Source organism: Rosa chinensis, chromosome 6 (genome assembly GCF_002994745.2).
Source record: "Rosa chinensis cultivar Old Blush chromosome 6, RchiOBHm-V2, whole genome shotgun sequence".
Classification (NCBI taxonomy): Eukaryota; Viridiplantae; Streptophyta; class Magnoliopsida; order Rosales; family Rosaceae; genus Rosa; species Rosa chinensis.
Window position 1 is genome coordinate 11087596 of NC_037093.1, and position 23771 is coordinate 11111366.

Here is a 23771-nt window from a genome sequence, read left to right on the forward strand (position 1 = left end):
CACACTTCATTGTTGGCATGAGCATTTGTTGTAGTAGATGTGCCAGTTTGATTCATAGAGAAGCCAGAAGTTGATGTTGAAGCACCACTGCTTGGATGGAAGCCACCAGGAAAGCAAGAGTTGGATGCTCTAGTTGATACAAGATATCCACCTTGAGATTGTTGAAAGCTACTATTGTAACCTCCAGAAGATTGAGCAGCTAATGCAGTAAGAGATGCAGGAGGATCAGATCCTTGGCAGGCAAAGTTGGTCCTATGTGTGCAATTCAAAGCAACATGACCTTTTAATCCACAGATTTGACAAGTTAGAATGGACAAGGATGGATATCTAGCTGGTACATCAGTTCTGTAGAAATAGTTAGCAGCAGTGTGACTCTTCTTAGAGCAAATTTGACACTCAGGTGTGAGTGCATTGCTTGATGGCCTGGCTGAAGGTGCTTGCTGGCCTTTATACTCAGGATTTTGATAGCATGTGCTTGTGAGATGCCCATGTTTGCCACAGATTTGACACTTGTGAACACGAAAGCATGTGTCCACAGTATGACCTCTTTTCCCACACACTTGACATTCAACACTACCACCACTTTGTTTTCCACTCTTGGCCTTACTGTCATCCTTGAGACTCCATCCTCTGCTATCACCATCTCTCTCACCAGTCCTGGTTTCATCTCCTCTAGCTATCATGGCACTCATGTTGGAATGAAAAGAGAAACTTCCCTCAATGCGCCTTTCTGCAAAGAGTAATTGGGACCTCAAATCACGAAGATTAATTGGTGTCTCTCTTCCTTCTATCACAGTTCTAACTGTTGAATATTCTTCAGGCAGTCCATTTAAAATAACAATGATCACATCTTCATCAGGAATAGCAACTCCAACAGATAGCAATTGGTCACAAGCACTTTTCACACGTTGCAAGTACTTCTGAATAGATTCACCACCTTTACGAAGTGTTTGTAACTCTGTCTTTAGTTGCATGATGCTCACTCTTGACACAGCAGAAAAATGTTCTTGAAGGGCAAGCCAGGCTTGTCTAGATGTCTTGCAGCTAATAATCACGTCCACAATGTCTTCATTCAGTATTGCCATAAGCAGGCTCAATAATGCCATATCAGTTTGCTTCCAGACATTACATGCTGCAGTTTCTTCACTAGTGACTTCACCTTCAGTTGTAAGAGCATATCGAGGAGGTGCTAACTCTGTACCATCATAGTAGCCAAAGAGGCCAGCAAGAGTGGACTCAAACTGAAAACTCCATTTGATGAAGTTTCTTTCTCCAAGTCGAATTGTGACCATACTCAAAAGTGAGTGCACATCCGAGTGAGTAAGAGCATGTGTAGTAATAACACGAGGTGCCATTAATAGTTCTTCTGCAAGATTAGACACGATGCTTCTACAGTAGATATCAAATGTAACAGTCTTAACAATTTCTAGAGGATACTAATTCGAAACATGCAGATTCAGTAGAGTGTACACAGATCGACACTATTTTTGCTCAGAATTTTCACTCAATTTACTCAATCACAACTCAATTTACTCGATTTGCTCTGATTTAGCTATCAAACAACACAATCTTTCCTCTAGTTTTGCTCTACATGCAATTGAACTCCCTGATTTTCATTCCACACTTAACTCACACAAGTTTTGCTCAATTAATCACAGTGCTCAAGATTTACACACGTTTTTGCTCATTTGTTCAAGATCACAGTGCAAAGTACATAGATCACTACACAAAGCATCAGAGACAAGGGCAATTCACCTTAGATGTTCAGCAAATCACAAGAGTAGCTTGAAGTTGAAAGACGAAGCAAAGCCTCACTCGATCTAGGCTCCAGAGAGAATCGAAGCTCCAAATCACAGTACGACTGAATCAAGAATTGAGATTTCACTAAGATAATGGATGCGGAAGCATGAATCACAGGTCCTGGATCTATGAGGGCTCTGATACCATGATAGTCATGGTACCAGTGAAGACCTAGGGTTTGTGAAGAAGAACAACGAAATGGAGAAGAAGGAAGTTTGAGAGAAAAGTGTATACTCGTATATTGATTCTTAATACTTCGTTACCTAGAATGAGAGAGCAGTTTGCTATTTATACACCACGTAAAACAGCCTACACACACCTAACTAATTAATCTAATCAGCTAATTAGTAACTAATTAACTGACAAAAGAGACTTAATGATTGGAACCAGCTGGTATGAAGCACGTGTCCAAATAGTTCCTGAAACTTCTAGAGATTTTGGTAGTCAACTAACAAATGTAACTAAATGTATCAACAAAATTAAGCTGCAACGCCGATATGTGAGTGAGACATATTTAGAGAAGATGTGAGGGTTTTATAGATTTTCATTTTTGGAGTTCAAAAAGACTCAATCAAGAAGGTATTGTGGAGATCGGATACCAATTCAGATAGGTTGACATGCCATCAAGAATGTGCTATATGAGATACCGTGTCGAGAGATCCTTTTGTGGATGTATATAGAAATTAAGTAATTAATTAACCAACGAGCGTGTATCCTTCTCTAGCAATTGAATATATTGACCACGATGATAATTTAGTAAATTGACGATAAAAACCCAAAATTCTAGGAAAGCAAGGGTAACAAGAATGCCCAAGACACAATAAAGACTAAAAAAAATGCAAAACAAAAGATCAAGACCAGACAAGATATGTGTATGAGGATACAAGTTTTATTTTTACGATTAGCGTGGCTGTTGAAAACCTAAACCCTAAGTGCTTATTTGATGAGGATGCATCTTGCTGGTGATCCATCAGAACTTATCAACCTTAAAGGCAAACAATGGACAGAATATATTCCTGCTGGAACTCCATCGAGCTTTAAACCCTCAACAAGAAGCATCTCCTGAACCACATAATTGGCAATCTAATTACTCTTACTAATTTGAATAATTTATAGATTCAATTAGTTCTAATCCATGATGAGATGAATTAATAATCTTACCCGGCCTTGTAGAAACGCATAATGAACTGGTAATACATCAATAGAAGCTGCGACGTTTAAGTAATCAAGCCCTGCATTAATCATGTGGAGAAAAGGAATGCATCAGGCCCTTTATTCAAAAAAAAAAAGAAAAAGGAATGCATCAGCTATATATACCAAGAATAATGTATATAGGTCACTAATTAGTTAACTCTAATTAAAAAAAATTACTGCAGGGCTTGCTTAAATGTGTTACCAATAAGTTTAATGTTGGCGTGAGTCACTCTTCATAATTGTAGGAATTGTAGTATAATTAGGATTGTATAGTTAAGGAGGATATCATGTAGTTAAAGGGGAGAATAACACGGTGTAATTAGTTTCCTATTAGAGATGTGTATACTTTGTATATGTATCCATCTTTCGAGAAGATCAATACATCAAAAATTCCCAAACTTTCTCTTTGTCTTTGAACTGTTTGACTTGGTATCAGAGCAGAGATCCGTCTGGATTCTGTTCGTTTCCGCTGCAAATTTGTCTTTGTACTCATTAAGAGTTTGACTTGATACACATTTACACAAGCGTATGTATCATTGTCAAAATAGGGAAATATTAAGCCCAAAATTATTGTACCACTGGGATTAGTGACTAACCCACAATCATTGGGTAGTCGGAACTAAAGTCACTAAGCAAACAAAAGAAAAAGAAAAAAAAATAAATAAATAAATAAAAATGCTATTCTAAGGCACCAAGCCTTAGCAATGCTCGGCTTTGGTTTTCAACTTTTCACCAAAGCCTAATCAAAACTAAGAGCCTAGTGATGGCTATTTACAATGAGATAGAAATTGTCATTTGAAATTGTAATTGTAATTTTCTAAAAGATTAAGCCAAAAACTAAATGAACAACAACAATTAAAAATGAAGAAAAATAAGATAGAGAGATTTTGGGTACTAGGGATCGCTCTCTAGCAATTTCAATGAACGAACATATTTCAAGCAAACAAACATATCTTCTTGAGAACCAAATCCCGTACTTAATGCCGGTCAAGGCCACTAAGCCGAATTTCCTTAAGGGTATTCACATTTTCGGTTAGGACAAATATGAACTCTCTAACTCATGAGTTAGTACCTTACTAGGGCTACCAAAATATGAACTAAAGGCCTAGAGCTCTAGAAATTAGGGATTTAAGCATGCAATAGTTACAACCTAAAATTTAACGATTACTTAGTTCTCTACCTAATGCCGGTTAAGGCCACTAAGTCAATTTCTCTTATTTGGTATCCATTCTTCCTGTTAAGGCAAGAATGAACTCTCTAACCCTAATCATTATGCCTTGTTAGGGCCACAACGTCTAGAATTAAAGGCGAAGGGCACAAGAAAATAGGAATCTAGGCAATCATTAATTCTCGATTAAGCAACTTCTTGACATACCACACTAATTACGTGAAGCTAGTGAACAAAAGAACCACCAATTGTATCACACATCACAAATCTCAACACATAACAAAGAGAGTGGTTAATTCCCTAAATTCATGCATCAAGAATCAATTGACATAGAAATTAGAGTGCACCCATATGAAAATACATTATTTATCACTTGAAAAATATGTCAATTACATCAAAATTGAGCTAGAGTTAGAAACCCTAGCCCCCAAAAGTAACTACTCACAACCCATATTCATGAACATCAAAATTACAAAATTCAAATAGCAAAGAGTAGAGAAGTGTAGGAGAAAACAATGATAGTCACAAATAGCTATGAAACTAGCATGACTAGCCTTGAATTACAACCCCACAAAATACCAAAATCTTAAATCTTGTAGAAATTGAGTCCCTTGGAGGATCCTTGAAGCTTTGTGTGAGTAGTTCTTCAAATCTCAAAATAAAATAGAAAGAAATTAAATAGGAAAAATGGAGGAAAAGGAGGAGAGAGAGCAGCCCAAAGGGGCTGCCTCTGTTTTGGTGGTTTCGGCTACTGTTGCTCTAGGGTTCTCCTCTCGCATGCTCAAGGGTTAATTGAATATATATGTGGGCTGCTGAGGAGGGAAGAACTGATGAATGGATGGTTGGGATTTAAGAATAAAATATGGTCAGTGTGTTATGTGGCTCGGATTCGCAAAGAAGAGAGAGAGAATTGTGGTTGATTGATGGGTGGCTGCTATGCGTCAAGGAAGAGAGAGTGAATGAGAGGGAAAAGGTCATGTGAGTGATGTCAAAAGAAGGGAAAGAGCACATGCTTTGGATTTGATAAGCATAATTAACCAATTGGTTAATTAATTGATGCACTGCCACATTTAATTAACCCCTTTTTTTCTTTCTTTTTTTCCTCTTTTTTCCTTTGCTACCGTTGACCACAGTTGACCGAGTTTGTCGAAAACTCCTATCATCTTCAATTTTATATCATTTTATCTCATTTCCGCCATTCCGCTTATTTTCTGTAAAATAAATAAAATGGATTAATCACATATTAATTGACTTAGGGATTAGCTTATTTCTAGTGTTTTAGATACAATTACATGTATAGAAATACGTGTAATTAGAGTTTGTCCTTTGTCTTCATCCTCTGTTCCTTTTGCCCTAAAGTTTGCAATACCTTGCCGTCAACCTCTCCTTCCTTAGCCGTGTCAAATTTTGTGGTGTGTGTTGTTGCTTGAAGAAGAAGAATGGTAGATTTGTCCCTTAGTTCGTTGTTCAACAGTCAGGTGACTTGCAACTATTGTAAAACTGTTGGCCACTACAAGAGTCAATGCCCCAAGTTGCTAAGACTCAACTCCAATAACTTTGGTTGGAAAAGAACTAACAATGGTCAGAAAAGCAAGGCGGCAATCCAACTGGTGCAGGAGCAAGAACCTGATTTCTATGATGTGGAGGGTCAAGATCAAACTAAGGGTAATGTTTCCCTAACTCAGGAGAATCGAGGTAAAATTGGTGTCGCTTTAAGGCCCCGTTTGGGATTGCTTCGTTTTTTAAAAAATCAGCTTTTGTTCAAAATTTTTAGATTTTATTGTGTTTGGTAAATAAATAAAAAGCAGCTTTAATTGAAAGTTATAGGTCACTGGCAGCAGATTCTAGAAGCAGCCTAGATGTTGCTTTTAGAAGCTGTTGTGGATCAAAACATGATCTGCAGTTGTTTTATGTACTGGTAGCACTTTTAAAAATATTATTTACCAAACACGAAACTGTTTTAATTCACAACTGATTATTCTCACAACACAGCAGCAAGCAGTTTTTTTCAAAAGTCACAACAATCCCAAACTAGCCCTAAATGTTTCTGGCTTTACTGGTAGTAATACATGGATAATTGATTCTGATGCGTCTGATCATATGACCTATGATAAGTCTTTCTTCGTCACGTTGTCCTCCCCATCCATAACACGTACATGTCTCTAATGCCAATGGTGAGTCCTTTCCGGTCTTAGGAATTGGGTCAGTTCAGGTTACACCGTCCATTACTCTTCATAATGTCCTTTATGTACCCTCTTTATCTCATCATCTTTTGTCTGTGTCTCAATTAAAATCACAAAACAAATGTTCTGTCACCTTTTATCCTAGGTATGTTATCTTTCAGGATCTATGTACTCAGGTGATAATTGGCAAGGGAGATCTGAGGGAGAGACTGTTTCACTTGGATTGCATATACGGAGAACTGACACAAGCACCATCAAGTCCACAAGGTCATGTTGCCCCGACATTGAGTTCTGATCGGATGAATGAATTGTGGTTGTGGCATTGCCGTTTGGGCCACCCATCCTTTGGTGTCATGAATAAGTCCATGCCTTCCCTTTTCTTGGGAATAAGTGATTCTAGTCTACATTGTGAAACTTGTTCTTTAGCCAAGAGTCATAGGTCTAGTTATCCTTCTAGATTTCAGGCTAGTACAATTCCTTTTGAATTAATTCATTCCAATTTATGGGGACCTTCCAAAAATTCAACTCTTTCAGGAATGCATTATTTTATTTTATTCATTGATGACTTCACCAAATTAACTTGGGTTGTTTTGCTTAAGTCAAAAGATGCAGTTTTCTCTGCCTTTACAGCCTTCCATAATCTTGTTCATACCCAATATGATGCTCGTATTAAGGTCTTTCAGTCTGATAATGGGGGGGAGTTTGTTAATCATTCATTTCGTGATTACTTCCAATCTCATGGAATTGTTCACCAAACCACTTGCCCACAAACACCAGAACAGAATGGGGTCTCTGAGAAGAAGAATCGTCATTTGTTAGACATGGGTCTCGCCCTTCTCCTTAGTGCCAATATGCCTAAATACCTTTGGGGAAAGGCAGTGTTGTGTGCCTCCCATCTTCCTCTCTTCAAGGTCATATTCCATTCGAGGTATTGTCTAGTTATGTCTCTATCCCATCTCTTAATACCCTTCCTGCTCGTGTCTTTGGTTGTGTAGCCTATGTCCATCTCTATAAGAATCAACGTTCTAAGTTAGGTACAAAGGCTCTCAAGTGTGTCTTTGTCGGGTATGGGACTTAGCAAAAAGGATACAAGTGTTATCATCCTCCCTCTCAACGATTTTATGTCACTATGGATGTGACATTCAGTGAGGATACATGTTATTTTCCACCTTCTACGACTCATAGTCAGGGGGAGCAGGGTGTTTTTTATGAAGGACAGTGCCAAACAGGGCCAACGATCGATCGCTTTATCTCAAACGATCGATCAGTTAGTGAAGAGGACGTGTCCAATGCCCCAGAAACCAATGACACTCCTGCAGAAATAGAAAAGGCAATTGCCGAACAGAGCGTTGCGAGTTCTGAAACAGAAAAGGAAATTGCTGAATCATCTAGCCTTGGCCATGCAACTGCCGAACAGAGCATTACAAGTTCCGAAATAGAAAAGGCAATTACTGAATTGTCTACTCTTTGCCATGCAACTGCCGAACAGAGCATTGTGAATTTTGAAATAGAAAAGACAATTGCAGAATCATCTACCCTTCAAGAAGAAGCTCCTAATCATTCAATCTCTCCCTCTCCATCAATGGTCTCCCCCTATTCAATCTTCATCTGAGGTACGTAGTAGTTTGCCTTTGTCCCATAACCCACCTTTGTCTGATAGTGTTACTTCTTTAACTGATTCTACACATGTTCCAACACGAGTCTTACCAGAACGGTCCAATCGTGGCCAGCCTGGCAAGAAATATGAACCAAGTTTGTGTGCTAAGACCAAATATCCTGTAGCTAATTATGTGTCTACTCATAGGTTGTCTAAACCATATGTAGCCTTTGTGAATCAATTATCTTCTGTGTCACTTCCTAGTAAAGTGCAGGATGCAATGAAGGACGAGAAGTGGGAAAAAGCAATGGCTGTGGAGATGGATGCACTTGAAAAAAATCAAACATGGGAATTAGTATCACTACCACCTGGAAAGAAAACAGTTGGGTGTCGATGGGTGTAAAAAGTGAAGCACAATTCAGATGGTTCGGTAGACAGATATAAGGCAAGGCCTAGTAGCGAAGGGTTATACCCAGAAGTATAGTGTGGACTATGATGAAACTTTTGCACCAGTAGCAAAGATCAATACAATCCGGGTACTTCTGTCTCTAGCTGCTAATCTTAATTGGCCTCTGCAACAATTTGATGTTAAAAATGCCTTCTTGCATGGTAATTTGAATGAAGAAGTATACATGGACTTGCCTCCAGGATATGGTACTTCCACTGGAGTCAAGGTGGTGTGTCGTTTAAGGAAGTCCCTATATGGCCTCAAACAATCTCCTAGAGCTTGGTTTGGTCGATTCACGACATTCATGAGGAGGATTGGGTACAAGCAGAGCAATTCAGATCATACCCTATTCCTTAAGCATCAGAAGGGTAAAGTTACAGCTTTAATTATTTATGTGGATGACATGGTGGTGACAGGTAATGATCTTGAGGAGATTAAGAAGTTGCAAAGTGCATTGTTAGCAGAATTTGAAATGAAAGACTTGGGAAGTTTGAAATATTTCTTGGGAATTGAAGTTGCTAGAGGAAAAGATTGTATTATGTTGAGCCAAAGAAAGTATGTCTTTGACTTATTAGCATAGACGGGTATGCTCGATTGCCAACCAGCTAACACACCCATTGAGCAAAACCATCGGTTAGTTGAGTATCCAAATCAAGTACCCATGAATAAGGCAAGATATCAGAGGTTAGTTGGAAGATTAATTTATTTGTCACATACTAGACCAGACTTAGCTTATGCAGTTAGTGTTGTGAATCAGTTCATGCATAATCCTAGTAAGGCTCTGTTGATGCCAAAAAATCCAGCTATCAGGCCCAATTCATTTCTCAAGCCCAATAACCAAATTATACTGACAATCATCATGCCACGCATGTGGACCCCAGCCACATTCACTCATTTGGGGCTTGTAAGAACGGGTGTGGTGTGGAAGGTAACACAAATGCATGAGGCCCATTATTAGTTTTAGGCTTGTCGATAATTTCAGACTTGGGGACCGAAATTCAAGCCCAACAGCCCAATTCTGATTATGAGTAAGTGAAGAAGAAAGAACCCAAAAAACCCTTAATTACGACAACATTTCTTTTACCCAACACCAAACCATTTTACTTAAAAAACCATACATCTCAAATACCATACCACATCCTTTTACACAAATACCAATTCTCTACCTTTGACTTCCCTTTTTCCAGCAGCAAATCTTGGAATCATTCCTGGGATTACAGCAGCAAAATTCCTAGAATCACAGCAGCAGCAGGATTCCTAGGATTACAGCAGCAGACCTAAGCCAACACCACTCTATAAAGCGATGGTTATAGCTGCTGTGAAAGGGGGCAGAAGCTAACTAGTAAACTGCCCAAGCAACTCTCCCACTAGAAGGACAGAAGCCACAACAACCCAGAAACATCAAGCAAGAGATCAAGCCCTATCTCTGAATCCCTAGCCATCAATTCCTCCCAATCAATCTTAACCAAAAAAAAAAACCAAAAATCATACCATTGTCGGAATCTCTTCTTCCGAAACTCATGCTTTTCTAGCTCCCACGCCACGCACATCTTGCCAAGTCTTTACTAGAGTTGCACACTAATTCACTGTCGTGAACATGAAGAAGAGCTGCCGGGAGTAACACAACAGCAAGCTTCCCAGGATTTTCTGGTCCTTCGAAGTTTACTGGGCCTAGTCTTCGCTAACTCAGATAAAGGGGACAAGATTTTGGGCTCGGCTATGGTAATTTCACTGCCGTACAACCCCGATCAAAAGCGTCTCTACAGGCTCATATGGAAGCTGTTGTTCGAATCTTGATACTTGAAGTCTGCTCCTGGAAGGGGGTTGGTGTTTTCTAAGCATAGGCATTTGGACGTTTTGGGATATACAGATGCAGACTGGGCAGGTTGTATAACTGATCGACGGTCCACTTCCGGATACTTTACGTTTTTAGTTGGGAATTTAGTTACTTGGAAGATTAAGAAGTAGAAGGTGGTGGCTCGTTCTAGTGCTGAGGCGGAATATAGAGGAATGGCTCATGGAGTTTGTGAGATGTTGTGGTTAAGGCACTTGTTGAGGGATTTGGGGTTCAAGCAGAAGAAAGCCATGTCCTTATTCTGTGATAACAAAGCTGTAGTTGAAATTGCTCATAATCCTGTCCAACATGATCGCACAAAACATGTGGAGGTTGATAGACACTTCATCAAAGAGAAGCTGGATCAACAAATCATCTCTTTTCCTTTTGTACCTACTGAGGAGCAGTTGGCGGACATTCTTACAAAGGCAGTTTCTAGCAAGGCGTTTTGTGACTCACTTGATAAGTTGGGCATCCGTGATCTGTATGCTCCAACTTGAGGGGGAGTGTTGGCGTGAGTCACTCTCCATAATTGTAGGAATTGTAGTATAATTAGGATTGTATAGTTAAGGAGGATATCATGTAGTTAAGGGGGAGAATATCACGGTGTAATTAGTTTCCTATTAGGAATGTGTATACACTGTATATGTACTCCATATTTGGAGAAGATCAATACATCAGAAATTCCCAAACTTTCTCTTTGTTTTTGTTCTGTTTGACTTTTAATGTCTGTGTTGTCCACCAGCCATTTTGCCCCATCCTCCATAAGCCCTACAGCACTTGTATCAAACTCTTTCTTCCACATAAGCTTCCTGAAAACGTAAAAAAGTATTTTCCTTACACTGGTAATACGTATTCTATGAAGAACAATTTCCTACTTCTTTCTCTTATTTGCATAAGGCTAAGGCTAGTTATAATTAATTTAGCCATTACCTTGGTGACTAACAACATGCTTACATGCAGTTGATTAATTTAGTTCTACCCAATGAAAAAAGTAAGATATCATACCTGTCGGTATTTAGGGTTCTGAAAAGCACACGACGCACCACTTTAGGAATATTTAAAGCCTCCATGACTTCAGCTGATAAATGTTCAAGTCACTTATTAATCTCCATTCAAATTTACAAAAGGATAATAAATAGTAACATACTACACTACACTAATTAAGAGACTAAGAATCAATAACATATTCAGAACAGAGACAAAATTCTAACTCATGATGCATTTTGTTCCTTTAACTCATGAGTTGTTGACATCTATACGTGAATTGTAATAGTCTAAAACTAAACAAACAATTTAATTAGCTTTGTAATGTTAACAGAGAATCCTCAGATCTTGAATAGCTCCTTCCGAATGACTTTTTCTTTTATTGCAATAAAATGCTTAATGTGTGTATACATACTGTGATGAGCAAATTCAAACATTGTTGAGCATACCAGTTCTCGGAACATCAACCACCAGTGCAGGACCTATATCAAGAGTTAAGAGTATAGCATTAACCATCACCAATCCTCAATACTATAAATGATATTGACCAAGAGTAATCAATTAAGTAAGAGGCTGCTAGCTAATAGCTATACTAGTTACCATTTAAGAATTCGAGGTCAAGCGCATCGATCTTGAGGATAACTTTTTCAAATGCAAAACGAAGTTATCGTTTCTTATACGGGTCTTCATCCTCGTTTTCGGTCTTTGTATGTAGATATATAGATCATGGTCATGGTTGTATCCCATCAAGTTTTCAACTCTTATTTCGTCTTTGGTCCGAAAAGAAGGTCAGTCAATACTCGGTCCTGAAATTTATGATGGTTTCTGAGGATATGTTATAATGTCAACTTCGAGACCCTTAATGTAAGCATGTTTTTTGCACAAACATGTTGTTTAAGTGTTGTAGATGTGGTAACTAAGAAAAGATCACCGTGAAGAGAAAAAAAATCACAGTAAAGGTGCAAGATCCCCCACATACTAAAATAAGTAGAATTAGTAATAACATGTATATCTTGCATGCATATACAACACAAATAATCTGTCAATCAGAGTTAGTCAAATGGAGATTGCAAGGAAAATGTACTGTGTGCTAGAAAGTTGATAAAGATTGTGTAGTAGTTTGAACATAATAGAAAGTCGATCATGAATTTTTGAATTTAATTAATTGGAATCCTTCAAATTAGAGTAATCAAGAACAAAAGATGAAAGTAATATCGACCAAGGAAACGAGTTCACATGCAGTAGACCACATTTTTTTATGGTTTGGTGAGTTGTTAAAAATTATATTTTGTCTTTGTCATACCCTGTAGTGAAATCGCATCTTCTAATATGGTGGGCGATTACACGAGGAGAAGATATATAAAAATGCTCTTTCACTTTATAACAGGGAAGAAATTACAGGCCAAAACTAACGAATATCAACTATAGGCCAGATTGAGCAGGCAATTGACTCTCAACCACGGAATTGATTATCTTCACCCTGTATATACCAAAATTTTAGTTACTGGTATCCAAACCAAGGCAAGCAGAGTCCATGGGAGAACGAATCACTGCCAAGCTCAGGTTGAGCTTTTTTGAAGACACGTCCTGCTCCTCATCTCGCTTTCACCCCGATCTGCTCTCAGCAAGGGGATAGCGTAGGCTTCCTCTGACGTAAGGCTACTATATATATCAAGATCAAATGAAACTCATAACCCCGGCCACCAGACTACCCTAGCACTTTCCCTGGGATAGAACTCGAAAGTTGGACCACGATAAACCACTTTAGGACTAGGAGCAGACAAAGCCCTAGCTTTAGAATTTTCGATAAAAAAAAAAAAATGGAAGTATAAGTCAAGTTTCAGGCCTGTCTTATAGTTGGGGGTATGCCCCAAGAGTTGTAATGTTGTATTGTTGTTGCATGCACACTGCATAACACAGTTTGTTTTAGTCTTAGTTTACGGCTGATTTGGGTGGGAGTTGAACCACCACAACGTACCTCTACCCTCATTGAAGATAGTTTGGACTAGTGCTACTCTACAGTGTTCTGTTTTTCCGTTCGATTGTCATCAATCAAGGTTAAAGAAAAAATCAGTACAGTACACAATTCTAACACAAGGAAAAGTTAGAATGCGCCTCACGCACTTGGTCACAAATCTCTCCCGGATCATGTGCTGTCTTGGGATGTTGTCATCGTCAGACGTGCCGATCCTTCTAGCAACCTGAGCGGTAGGGGGGTGAGCTTACGAGATGGGTTCCTCCATATTGGTCTCGACTGGACTGTTTAGCAGTGACGGGGGTGTTGCTTGGAGAGGTGCGAGGCTGGTGGTTAGCGATTGAGCAGTAGTGACAGTGGCCTAACAAGGAGGCAAGCCGGTTGCTTCGCCAAATGGACACAACTTCCTAGCAGCAGGATGAAACAAAGTGTTGCCGATTTTATCTTTAGTTATCAATATAGTGGAAAACTGATTTAATTGTCTTATATGTCTTTGCATTGAGAGTGGTTTTGTTGATATGTCACTATATATTACTTAATTACTATAAAGCTATAAGAGTACTCCTTACTTTAAACTATAAAAATGATTGATCGAATTTTGATTAGGCCTCTCTTATACCTTAGAATTGATGTAGAACGAATGGCGATCTGAATTGAAGAACAGCTCGATCGTGGAAAATGAGGAAAACCTGGTTTGCTACAACTTTGACATTCGGTGTCCGAATCGTGATTGCTATACCTTTCCAGAAAGGGAACGACGCCAGGAACAAAACTCATCGCTTTGCCAAGACGTGTAGGTTTTTTCAGGCTTTAGGGGTCATTTAGGGCCTCAAAACTGCAATTTACTATTTTTCAGAATTTTTGGCTTTCTAGTTTGTTTTGGATTTGTTTTGTTTTTACCCGTGGGGTTTAGGGTTTCATTGTTAGTCGCCCTAGTGTTTCTTTTCTCATATATAAGCAACCTTAAACGGCTACATAACCTATCTTTTATCATATTATCAATCAAATTGAGAGTTTTCTCATTTATCTCTTGTGGACTCCAGAATTCTTGTTTAGGTTTATTGCTTGTAAATCTAAGATTACTTTCCGACTGCGTCAAGAACTAAGATAGGTCATTGAGTCAACCCAAAGCCATGAATGAGATCAATCACATTATTCTCATCAAATTAGGTTAGGTGACAAATAAAAGTTTGGGTGAAGAACAAAAGTTTTGTTGTGGAGTTTATCTTCATCAATGATTTAGATTTTGCCAGGTGTAATGGGTTTTGCTGGGTTTAATTAAAAATAAGGGTATTATTGGAAACTTGATTGGTGTAGTTTTTTTTTTTTTTTTTAAATAAGGGCCGGTGCGGCTGCCCTCAAGCCTTGATTGGTGTAGTTGGAGATTTTATGATTTTGCTGGGTGTAAAATCTAGTGGGTGTACTTGGAACTGGAAGACTCATACTGTTATTTCACCCAAAAAAAGCACGAAAAATAAAAGTTAGAACCAAATCCAAAATTCCCAGAGAAGTTTTGTCTAAAGTAATTGATACCAGATATTGCATGTAGGGTTGGGAATCTAATGCATAAATGGACTAAAGTAATTGATACCAAATATTGCATGTAGGGTTGGGAATCTAATGCATAAATGGACTAAAGTAATTGATACCAAATATTGCATGTAGGGTTGGGAATCTAATGCTAATGCATAAATGGACTTCACTGCTCCAAACTGCACGGATCGAGCTGAACTTGCAATGTTTCAAGCTAGTAAGTTTCACAAAATAAGAAGCTCTTTTGTTGTTACTTTACTCTCAACTAGAAGCCATTTTCACACTCAAGGTACTTATTTTTTCTTTTCGATCTTTTCGTTTCTTTTCTTTTTGGCCCAAAGAGAGTATCAATAATTAGGACTTACCTAAAAGAGGACCACACTGTCATTTTGGATCGAAAAACGTGGAACAGTGAGAAAATAACGTGCATAAATTACCTCCACTTCTCCAGTCCTCTACCTTCCTATATATCACTTTTGTTCTCACCAACTCAAATTACACAGCCTACTCAATATTCCACCAAGGCCAAAACCATGAACCGACCCCTTCTCCATCCCCTCTTTCTCACATTTTCTTGCTTATTCTTCCTTGCTTCCTCCTCCTCCTCCTCAGGATACGGTCCCGGCGACACTTCAAAACCCGTTAGGAGGGAAGTATACGGCAATGGGAGAATCTTTGACATCACCCACAGGTACACCCCGGAGATTCCCGTGTATGGTTCAAAGCTTGGGATCGGACATTTCCGCTGGCTCCAACTGAGCATGAAGAATGGTTCACTTACCAACAACTCGGAATTCAAGCTGCCTGTTCACACCGGAACCCATGTTGATGCCCCTGGCCATGTGTTTGATGATTACTATGATGCTGGGTTTGATGTAGATCAGCTTGACTTGGAGGTACTCAATGGTAATAATGCATATTTGGCCTCTCTTTTTTTTTGAAATAGTTACACAAATGGTCACTCACCTATGAGTCATTCGACACTTTGGTTACTCAAATTTCAAATATATCACTTTGGTCACTCACGTAATGGGTTAAAAGTTTCTAAACAGTAGTGCTCTTTAGGTAATCTGTTGATGATTATTCTCAATGCTCACTGGTCATTACTCCTTTGAATAGGCCCTGCCCTTGTTGTTGATGTTCCCAGGGATAGCAACCTAACTGGTGCGCATTTCTTACTTCGACTTCTCTGTATATACTTCAAATTCCCCATGTTTCCAGTAAGCAGTTTCAATTTTGTTCAATTTCTTACTATCAAAATGTTTAGATTGTTCTAGCACTTTTGTATCTCATGTTTCAAGAAACTGGTTTCAATTTTTCTGTATTTGAAATACTTGCTCTTGGCTTACCTTCACAGCTGAAGTGATGGAGTCGTTAAATATTCCCAAGGGTACTCGCCGAGTACTTTTCAGGACATTAAATACTGATAGGTAAACCATGAGAAATCGGATCCTCTGCTTATGTTCTTATATGTTGAATTGTTGATAACGTACTTTTGTAACACACGTAGAGGAAAAGAAAAATGGAGTACGTCTTATAACTTGTTCTTATGCATTATGAAACTTAATCAATTGCAATTTTTAGGGGTCTTATGCATAAAAAGGAATTTGACTCAAGCTTTGTGGGATTCACGGAGGATGGAGCGAAATGGGTGGTTAAGAACACGGACATCAAACTTGTTGGTACAACATTACTTCATTTTTTAGCTAATTTTAAAGATTGAACCTCTCCTTGATCACCTATGCAACCCCAAGCAGATGATTGCATTTATAAATTCATCCCACACTTTCCAGTAATTAGTTACATGTAATCCATTTCTGTGCTTGATCTGATGCACTCCTGTTGATCTGTTATGAATGTAGGAACTGATTACTTTTCCATTGCTACCTATGATGAAGCTATTCCGGCACATATTGCTTTTCTAAAGAGAAGGGTAAGAATTCTTATTCAATAGAAAAGAGAGCTTCTTCTAGTTTACAGCCCTATACTAGTACAGCTGCTTGCCTGCTTCTTATTTAAACCAATGTGTCATCTTTCTTGGAAGTATTTCATTATGTTTATTGGGCCAAGTTATGATTTTGGTAGCTCTATTAATTTTGTCCGAGTTCCATTTAGGCATCTGTAAGTTTTAATTCTGTCAACATTTTTGCAACGAATCAACAGACTTACTATTTGGACTGGACTCGCATATGTGAATTGTTAATTATCATTACAAAGAACTTAATTTGTTTTCCAAACCTACTTGCCCATGCTTTTCTGAGCTTTCGTTAAAATGTAATAGGGATTTAATTTGTTAATTATACCCTGCAGTTCAATGTTTAAACTTATGTTTCAGGAAATCATACCTGTGGAAGGCCTAAAGCTTGATGGCATAAAACCAGGAAATTATTCTGTGCATTGCTTACCTCTAAGGTTGCTTGGTGCTGAAGGAGCACCAACAAGATGCATTCTCATCAAATGATCCGGACTCTATTCCATTGTATATATGTATATATATTTAAGTTACTTGGTTGCAAACACTGAACTACAGCTAGCTTTAACTTTAAACCAAATTATAGGTTGGCCACCAGCTTAATTAACTGTTCAACTGCTTTCATCATAGTTTCAACTATGGCAGAACACATTTCTGCTAGTAGCATCTTGAATCAATTCGAATGATGTACTAATTAAAACTCGTTACCAATTAATTTATAGGAGCTGATCGAGATGGTCTACAAAGGCTTTGAAGTTTGAACTGAATAAAAAAACAGTAGATGTTATGGATAATTCTCTCTCGTACTCTTGTTGTTAATATATAGAGACAGAGCTATGCCTGTTGTGTATGGCATCTGCTACTGCTAGACAGGGTACTGCAGGCTCTAAAAAATATAATACTCTAATCCAACTTCTAGAAATTGTACTGCGTGCTCATAAGTTGACAATTCCATATGAAAGTTGCCCTTTCAAACCAAATTATAAAGAAACAAAAGAAAATTGACATATGGAGTTAGATTGTTGAGAATTTTAAACCTCACAGTGGTTTTTTAATTTCAAGCATTGAATACTCAATCAATTCGAGGGGTTTAGTCTTCAATATGGCTCTCTCCAAACTGCTAGTTTTTGTTCCAATTATCTTCCTAATTCTGATGGGAATGATGACCGAGGCAGCAACTCCTCCGGGAATTGCCAAGAATCCTAGCAATGCAAGGTGTTTGATAGAGAAGTACAAGCACTGTTACAATTTGGTGCATGTGTGCCCCAAGTTTTGTCCCGATAAGTGCACAGTTGAGTGTGTGTCATGTAAACCCATCTGTTCTGGGGGCACAACATCTCCCACTACACCTTCACCGACACCTACACCTACCGCACCAACTCCTACTCCATCACCTCCCATATATTACCCTCCTCCTCCTAAAACGCCCACACCGCCTACTCCAACCCCAACACCGCCAACTCCAACTCCCACACCACCTGTTTGAGCCCAAAATTAATTTTGGCAAGATCTTTTAGTGGATTTAGCACAGCGGGCCGATACCTGCGGCCCAAAAATAAGTCTACTTAGGTTTGGATTACAGCTTCGCCCATTCCATAATCCATGAGGAAAACGAAACCTTATTAGAGTCAAGTAGCAGAAATTGAATAGGAAACTTCAATCAATAATCCTTCTATAGTAAGGAACGGTCAAAACCCTAAGTATAAATACTAGGTTTCAAGGACAGGAGCAGGAGCTCTCTCAAAATCAATCAATCCCAGCGATTACAAAGCCTCCCCGGAGCAAACCTTCAACCTCGTTGAAACCCGGTGACCGCGTGCCAGTCCTAGTCTCTCCAAGAGCCGACTGTCAGCATCACCAGAACAACCCGGCGACCGTGCTTCCAGTCCTAGTCTCTCCGCGAGCCGACTGCCAGTACTACTGCCACCGAGACTCTCTCGACCAGCGAAGCAAGGGTAACGCCCTCGCAACCCAGCGAAGCTAAAGTCACGCTTTAGCAAAACCCGTGCTTTCTCCAAACTTCCCAGTGATTGCTCTGCTCAGCCTACAACGTTGAGTATCGATTCGGTGACGCGAAGAGATCACATCCAAAGTCCTTATCCGTAAGGCAAGAAGTCCTTTCTCGGAAGGCTAGAGAAGAACCTAGTGGCGAGGTTGGTGCTCTCCTCGTCCACAGTGCTTGAAGAAGAAATCAGGTCAAGGGACTCCCCCGACGACTGCACCCCATGGTGCTGGCACACCCGCGCACAGGCTCAAAAGAGACAGTTTGCACGCCAATTGGTTTTGGAGCCAAACATTTTGGCACGCCCAGTGGGACGGACAATAGTGTCTCTTCGTGAACGTAGCCATTGGGAAGTCGAGCGAAAACCCTTACCAAAAGGCTTACGCTAACTACTCAAAGCATAAGACCTCCAGTTACAGACTGCATTCTCGTGCAGACTGTCGTGGTCTTTCTGAAGAACAAGTGACTCAAAGATTTTCTCGTCATTCCCAATCATCCGATATGTCAACTGAACGAGGAGAGAATCACCCGACCGCTACTGAGGGTCAGAATGTCACTACTAATCAGGCCAGTGAGCCTGTCATCACTACCGCTGTCTCCAATACAGTGGAAAGTGGAGGAAGAGAGGCTTTCGTTGCGAAGCCTATTCCAGAGGGAGCGACCTCCGAGGTGAGGTTCGCGATCATCATGGAGAATATTGAAAATCATCGCAAGAAGATAGCCGCTGATTTTGAAAGGGAAACCGCGAAAACAGACCGGCTCATAGGCGAACTAGACCAGCGCATTACCCGACATGCAGAAGATACTAAGCAACAAATCGCACAATCAGAGAGTGCAGTAAGGGCTCATGCCACAGGTATCGCTAGTGAGCAGAATCAGTGCCAAAAAGAGATCATGGAGGCTATCACGAACCAAACCAAGCAGACTGCGTTAGATATGGCAGGTCTTCGCAAGGATGGCGCTAACCTCGCAACCGAGGTGGCCATGCAAAGAGCAGAATTGAACCGGGCAAGAGAAGTATTGAACAAAGCTTTAGGGGATCCTAATGCTATCCTCGGCTCCCTTGGCCAGCCATCTGGTTCGGGCAAGTACGTGCCGCCAAACCAGCGAGAGAAGGTTAGCAGCAATACCGCTACACCTTCCACAGCCGTTACTGCTACGCAACTGAAAAGTAAAGAGCAAGCTTTGGTTATTGGAGGCAGCAAAGAAAATGCCACCCCGTCAGGCGAATAGACCACCAGACAAAAGCATCAGGCATCAAAAGTTGGTGGAACCTCGTCCGGCTCTACCACATTCGTTCAATACGACAGCGACGGGGCAGAAAACGTATACCAAGAACTGCCAGGAAGCTATTATGGTATTGACCAGGCTGGCAACCCGATTAAGATAATAGCCTTAACAAAAGAGATGCCCATACCAACAGTGACTCTTCAGCAACCAGCTACAACCCACGTTGTACATGTAGGAGAAGGGACAGTGACTCTAAACCAAGCAATACCCTTGCAGGCTACTCGCCATACTGTGGCAACACCCCCTCCTCCGCCTTCGGGTCCAGAATATGTAAGATGTGAAGAGGTAGAGGAGATGATCAGGCTGGCTAATCCTAGGACCCAAGTGGATGGGGTCTATGAGGGACCTTTCCCGCCGCATGTAATGCTCGCGCCTTTTCCCAGGGGTTATAAAAATATCATATTTTCTACTTTTTCAGGAGAAGACACCGAGAATGCGGCTACCCATCTGGCCAGGTTTAGGGTACAATGCGGCCAATACCAGAATGATGATATCCTCAAATGTAGGATCTTTGGCACTTCTCTCTCGGGAGCTGCCTTTAGATGGTTTTCCAAACTTCAGCCAGAGACCGTGGCGGATTGGCCCGCAATGGAAAAGCTTTTCCGTGAAACCTTTGGAGCCATTGAGCCTGAGGTTGACTTGGCTTCTCTCACTCAGATGGCCCAACAGCCTACAGAGTCCGCTGTGGCCTATCTTCAGCGCTTCCAAATTCAGAAAGCCAAGCTGAATGTCATCCTACCTGAGAAAGAGTTAGTCAAACTGGCGATCAAGGGTTTGGAACCTCGTCAGCGAAAGAAGCAACATGGCAGCATGATCCAGTCAATGGGAGAGCTCATCACAGAGGTAGGCAGCTTTGAACATCTCCTCAGAGAAACTGACGCAAGGAAGAATGCGTCCAAAGGGACTTATGTACCAGGAAAACATCGCACCGTAGTGGCCCTGAGCTACCAGCCGGCTACTTATGACCCTTACTACCATTATCACATTGAAGAAGTGGTTCAAGATGACGATGAGGAAGAGGAGAATGATATCGCTGCTTATGAACTAACCGGGAGGAAGAATCCAGCCCTGAAGCAACTGAAAATTTCCAAGGAGCCTGTCAAGCTCAAATTGATGGCCTTCACCAAACCTGAATTCGCCACATATACTTATGATGCCAATAAGGCACATAAGATTATGGATGAGATGATCGCCGCGAAGATGGTGAAGACCGACTTTGGACCTTTTCCTCGACCAGACCAGCTGAAAGGGAAGAAGTACTGCAAATTCCACAACCTGTGGAATCACAATACCGCGGACTGTGTGAAGCTCAAAGACCAGATTCAGGTATGGCTTAATAACGGCAGTTTGCAGGTGGAAGCTCCAGTAACGGCGACAGTGCTCGTAGACTTGAACCATTTTCCTGACACTGGGATCAATATGGTCGATATGAATTGGGCCAAGCAGAACCAGAGGAAACCAACCTTGGATTCGAGTACAAGGGAACGAGAAGAAAAGTCTGCTGAGGATGAAACCCCTGCAAAGAAGAAAGCAAGACCAGTCGGAAAAGCCTCACCCGTGGTCCTATGCTCGCGATGCAAAGAAGAGTGTGGCATCCAAGTGTCACATGAAGAGGTCGACCAGACATTTCATTTTGGCTCTCTCCCGCCCATTAAGTGGGCCTCGCCATCGCGGAACTATCAACCTTCTAGCCCAAGAGAAAAAGAGAAAATGGAGTCATCACCATCCCCAAAGGACTCCAATTTATTCAAGAAACTGAGAGCGGCCGCGGTTGTTTAGAAACAAGAGGAGAAGGCCACGAACGAGCGCAAGGACATTCTGACCAAGCCCTATATCCCACCTGCTCCATCCGCCACCATCAAGGAAGGAAAATGGTACACCAGGGAAAAGGGGAAGGCAATGGAAATAAGCCCTTCCAGGAAGAGGAAACTGCAGCGCAGGTTTGGGGAAGCCAAGCGCGCGCTAGAGGCTCTTGACCAGGGCCTGATCAAGCCTTTGCAATTGGTCAAATCACCTGAGCAGTATCAGAAGGAGATGGAGGCACTAGGTGCTAAGCCATTAATGGCTCCCCGCAGCCTTCAGAAACAAGCAACAGGGGCATCTAAGCCCAGTGTTTTTTGCAGGATCACTGAAGAGAGAACACCTCCTCCAGCTCGAAAAGAGAGTTCGCCGACTCGGCGACCACATGTCAGGCGCAGGTTGTTTCGCGAAGAACCAGAAGCTAAATCTTCGATTTTTGAGAGACTGGGGGGCAAGGACAAGACTACCGATACTTTACAGTGGAGACCAAAAAGAGTCCAGAGTGTAGTGGTCGCTCCCCTAGAGGTAAGCACAGCAAGGGAACCGAAGTCAGACTCGCCCAAGCAGGCTCCTGTGATACAAGAACACAAGCAGTGTGAGGTAAAAGGCCTTACAGAGGAGTAGTTAGTAGATCGGTTGGCTAAGCAATTCAACATTGACGCCCATGTCAACGAACCCAAGCTTAATCTGGAAGATGACATGGAGGAGACAGATATGACTGACACGTCTTGCAACATGGTTTACGTACTCCCCGCGCGGTATGCGCTACCGGTCGCCGCTCAGGACTACGTCGAAGCTGAGGAAAGTAGTTTGCAGCCCTTGCAGATCACATCGGCAGTCACGACACCTGTGGAAGAAGCTGTGTTTCTTGAAACGGAGGATGCTCACAGCAAAGAATTCGTCATGAGCTTCACCAAGCTAACACCTGCTATGGTCCAACACATGAGACCTTTATATATCACAGCAGAAGTTGGCGGCACCAAAGTTAGCAAGATCATGGTTGATACCAGAGTTGCCGTTAATGTCATCACTACCAGGACCATGCACTTGCTCGGAATCATGAAGGAGAAAATCCAGTCTACATCCCTCACCCTAAAAAACTTCACGGGGACTGTAACAAAAACCCTGGGATTACTTTTCTTGCGCATCAAGGTTGGCCCTGCTGAGGGAGTTTATGCTTTCTTTGTGACAGATTGTTATGTGGCCTACAGTGCTATTCTGGGCAGAGACTGGATCCATCGGAGCTACTGTGTTCCGTCAACTCTCCATCAGGAACTAGTTATGTGGAACAGGGAGACAGATAAAGCGGAGGTGATTAAAGCGGATCCTCGTCCATTCCCAGTTTCCGCGAATTATGTAGATGTCGGGTACTATTTAGAGCCTATCACTCCATTGCAGGTCAGTGGCATCGATGACAAAGGTCGCCCCACAAGGGTGACCGCCTCTAAATTGGCACAGTGGGGGCTTACGCTCGCAAAAGAAGGCTTGGAAAGGCCTGGCCACGCTGTGCCCAAGCCCTTAAACGATTAATGGATTACGACCTTCCAGAGGAAGGGATAGAGGCCTTCCACTCGCTGTATGAAAGACTATCTTCGTACTTAGTGGAAAAAGAGGCCTATGATCGAGTCGCGATCTTAGAGGCCGTTAATGAAACACTCTCTGAACAGGAACAAGAAGATGAGGTCGATATTCAGCTCGCTCCGGCAGCGCTGGACGACACACCTCCTTAGGTCAGAGATACTACCGAGAAGGTCAATCTCGGAACAGCAAATGAACCTATGGAAGTGGTTATCAGTGCTTACTTAGGGCCTAGCGAGAAACAGAGGCTCATTGACTTATTACATGAATTCAAAGACTGCTTCGCGGAGAAATATGAAGACATGTCCGGCCTGTCACCGAACTTGGTTTGCCATCAACTGCCAACACTCCCTGACAAGAGGCCTGTGAAACAAGAGCCACGAAGAATGAATTCAGACACCCAAGTCCTC

The 23771-nt window shown here is 41.1% G+C and overlaps 1 protein-coding gene and 1 long non-coding RNA gene across 2 annotated transcripts; one reads left to right on the forward strand and one right to left on the reverse strand.

The window, feature by feature from the left end:
• Positions 1 to 2614: 2614 nt before the first annotated feature.
• LOC112174723 lies at positions 2615 to 4919 on the reverse strand. Its single transcript, XR_005801253.1, has 3 exons — positions 4742 to 4919; positions 2962 to 3032; positions 2615 to 2862 (listed from the first exon to the last, which is right to left on the reverse strand). It is a non-coding gene; the product is annotated as an uncharacterized LOC112174723 (long non-coding RNA).
• Positions 4920 to 14918: 9999 nt separating this feature from the next.
• On the forward strand, positions 14919 to 17721 carry LOC112173265 (cyclase-like protein 2). Its single transcript, XM_024310862.2, has 8 exons — positions 14919 to 15008; positions 15332 to 15625; positions 15839 to 15883; positions 16077 to 16149; positions 16304 to 16401; positions 16582 to 16652; positions 17055 to 17198; positions 17414 to 17721. The coding sequence occupies exons 1-7, from the start codon at positions 14924 to 14926 to the stop codon at positions 17178 to 17180; spliced, it is 792 nt and encodes a 263-aa protein (XP_024166630.2). The 5' UTR covers positions 14919 to 14923; the 3' UTR covers positions 17181 to 17198; positions 17414 to 17721.
• Positions 17722 to 23771: the final 6050 nt, after the last annotated feature.

Coding starts and splice junctions, on each gene's coding strand:
- LOC112173265 (XM_024310862.2), top strand. CDS start 14,924: ATGTTTCAAGCTAGTAAGTTTCACAAAATAAGAAGCTCTTTTGTTGTT. Junction 16,402..16,581: donor CACGGACATCAAACTTGTTG/GTACAACATTAC, acceptor TTATGAATGTAG/GAACTGATTACTTTTCCATT. Junction 16,653..17,054: donor TTGCTTTTCTAAAGAGAAGG/GTAAGAATTCTT, acceptor CTTATGTTTCAG/GAAATCATACCTGTGGAAGG.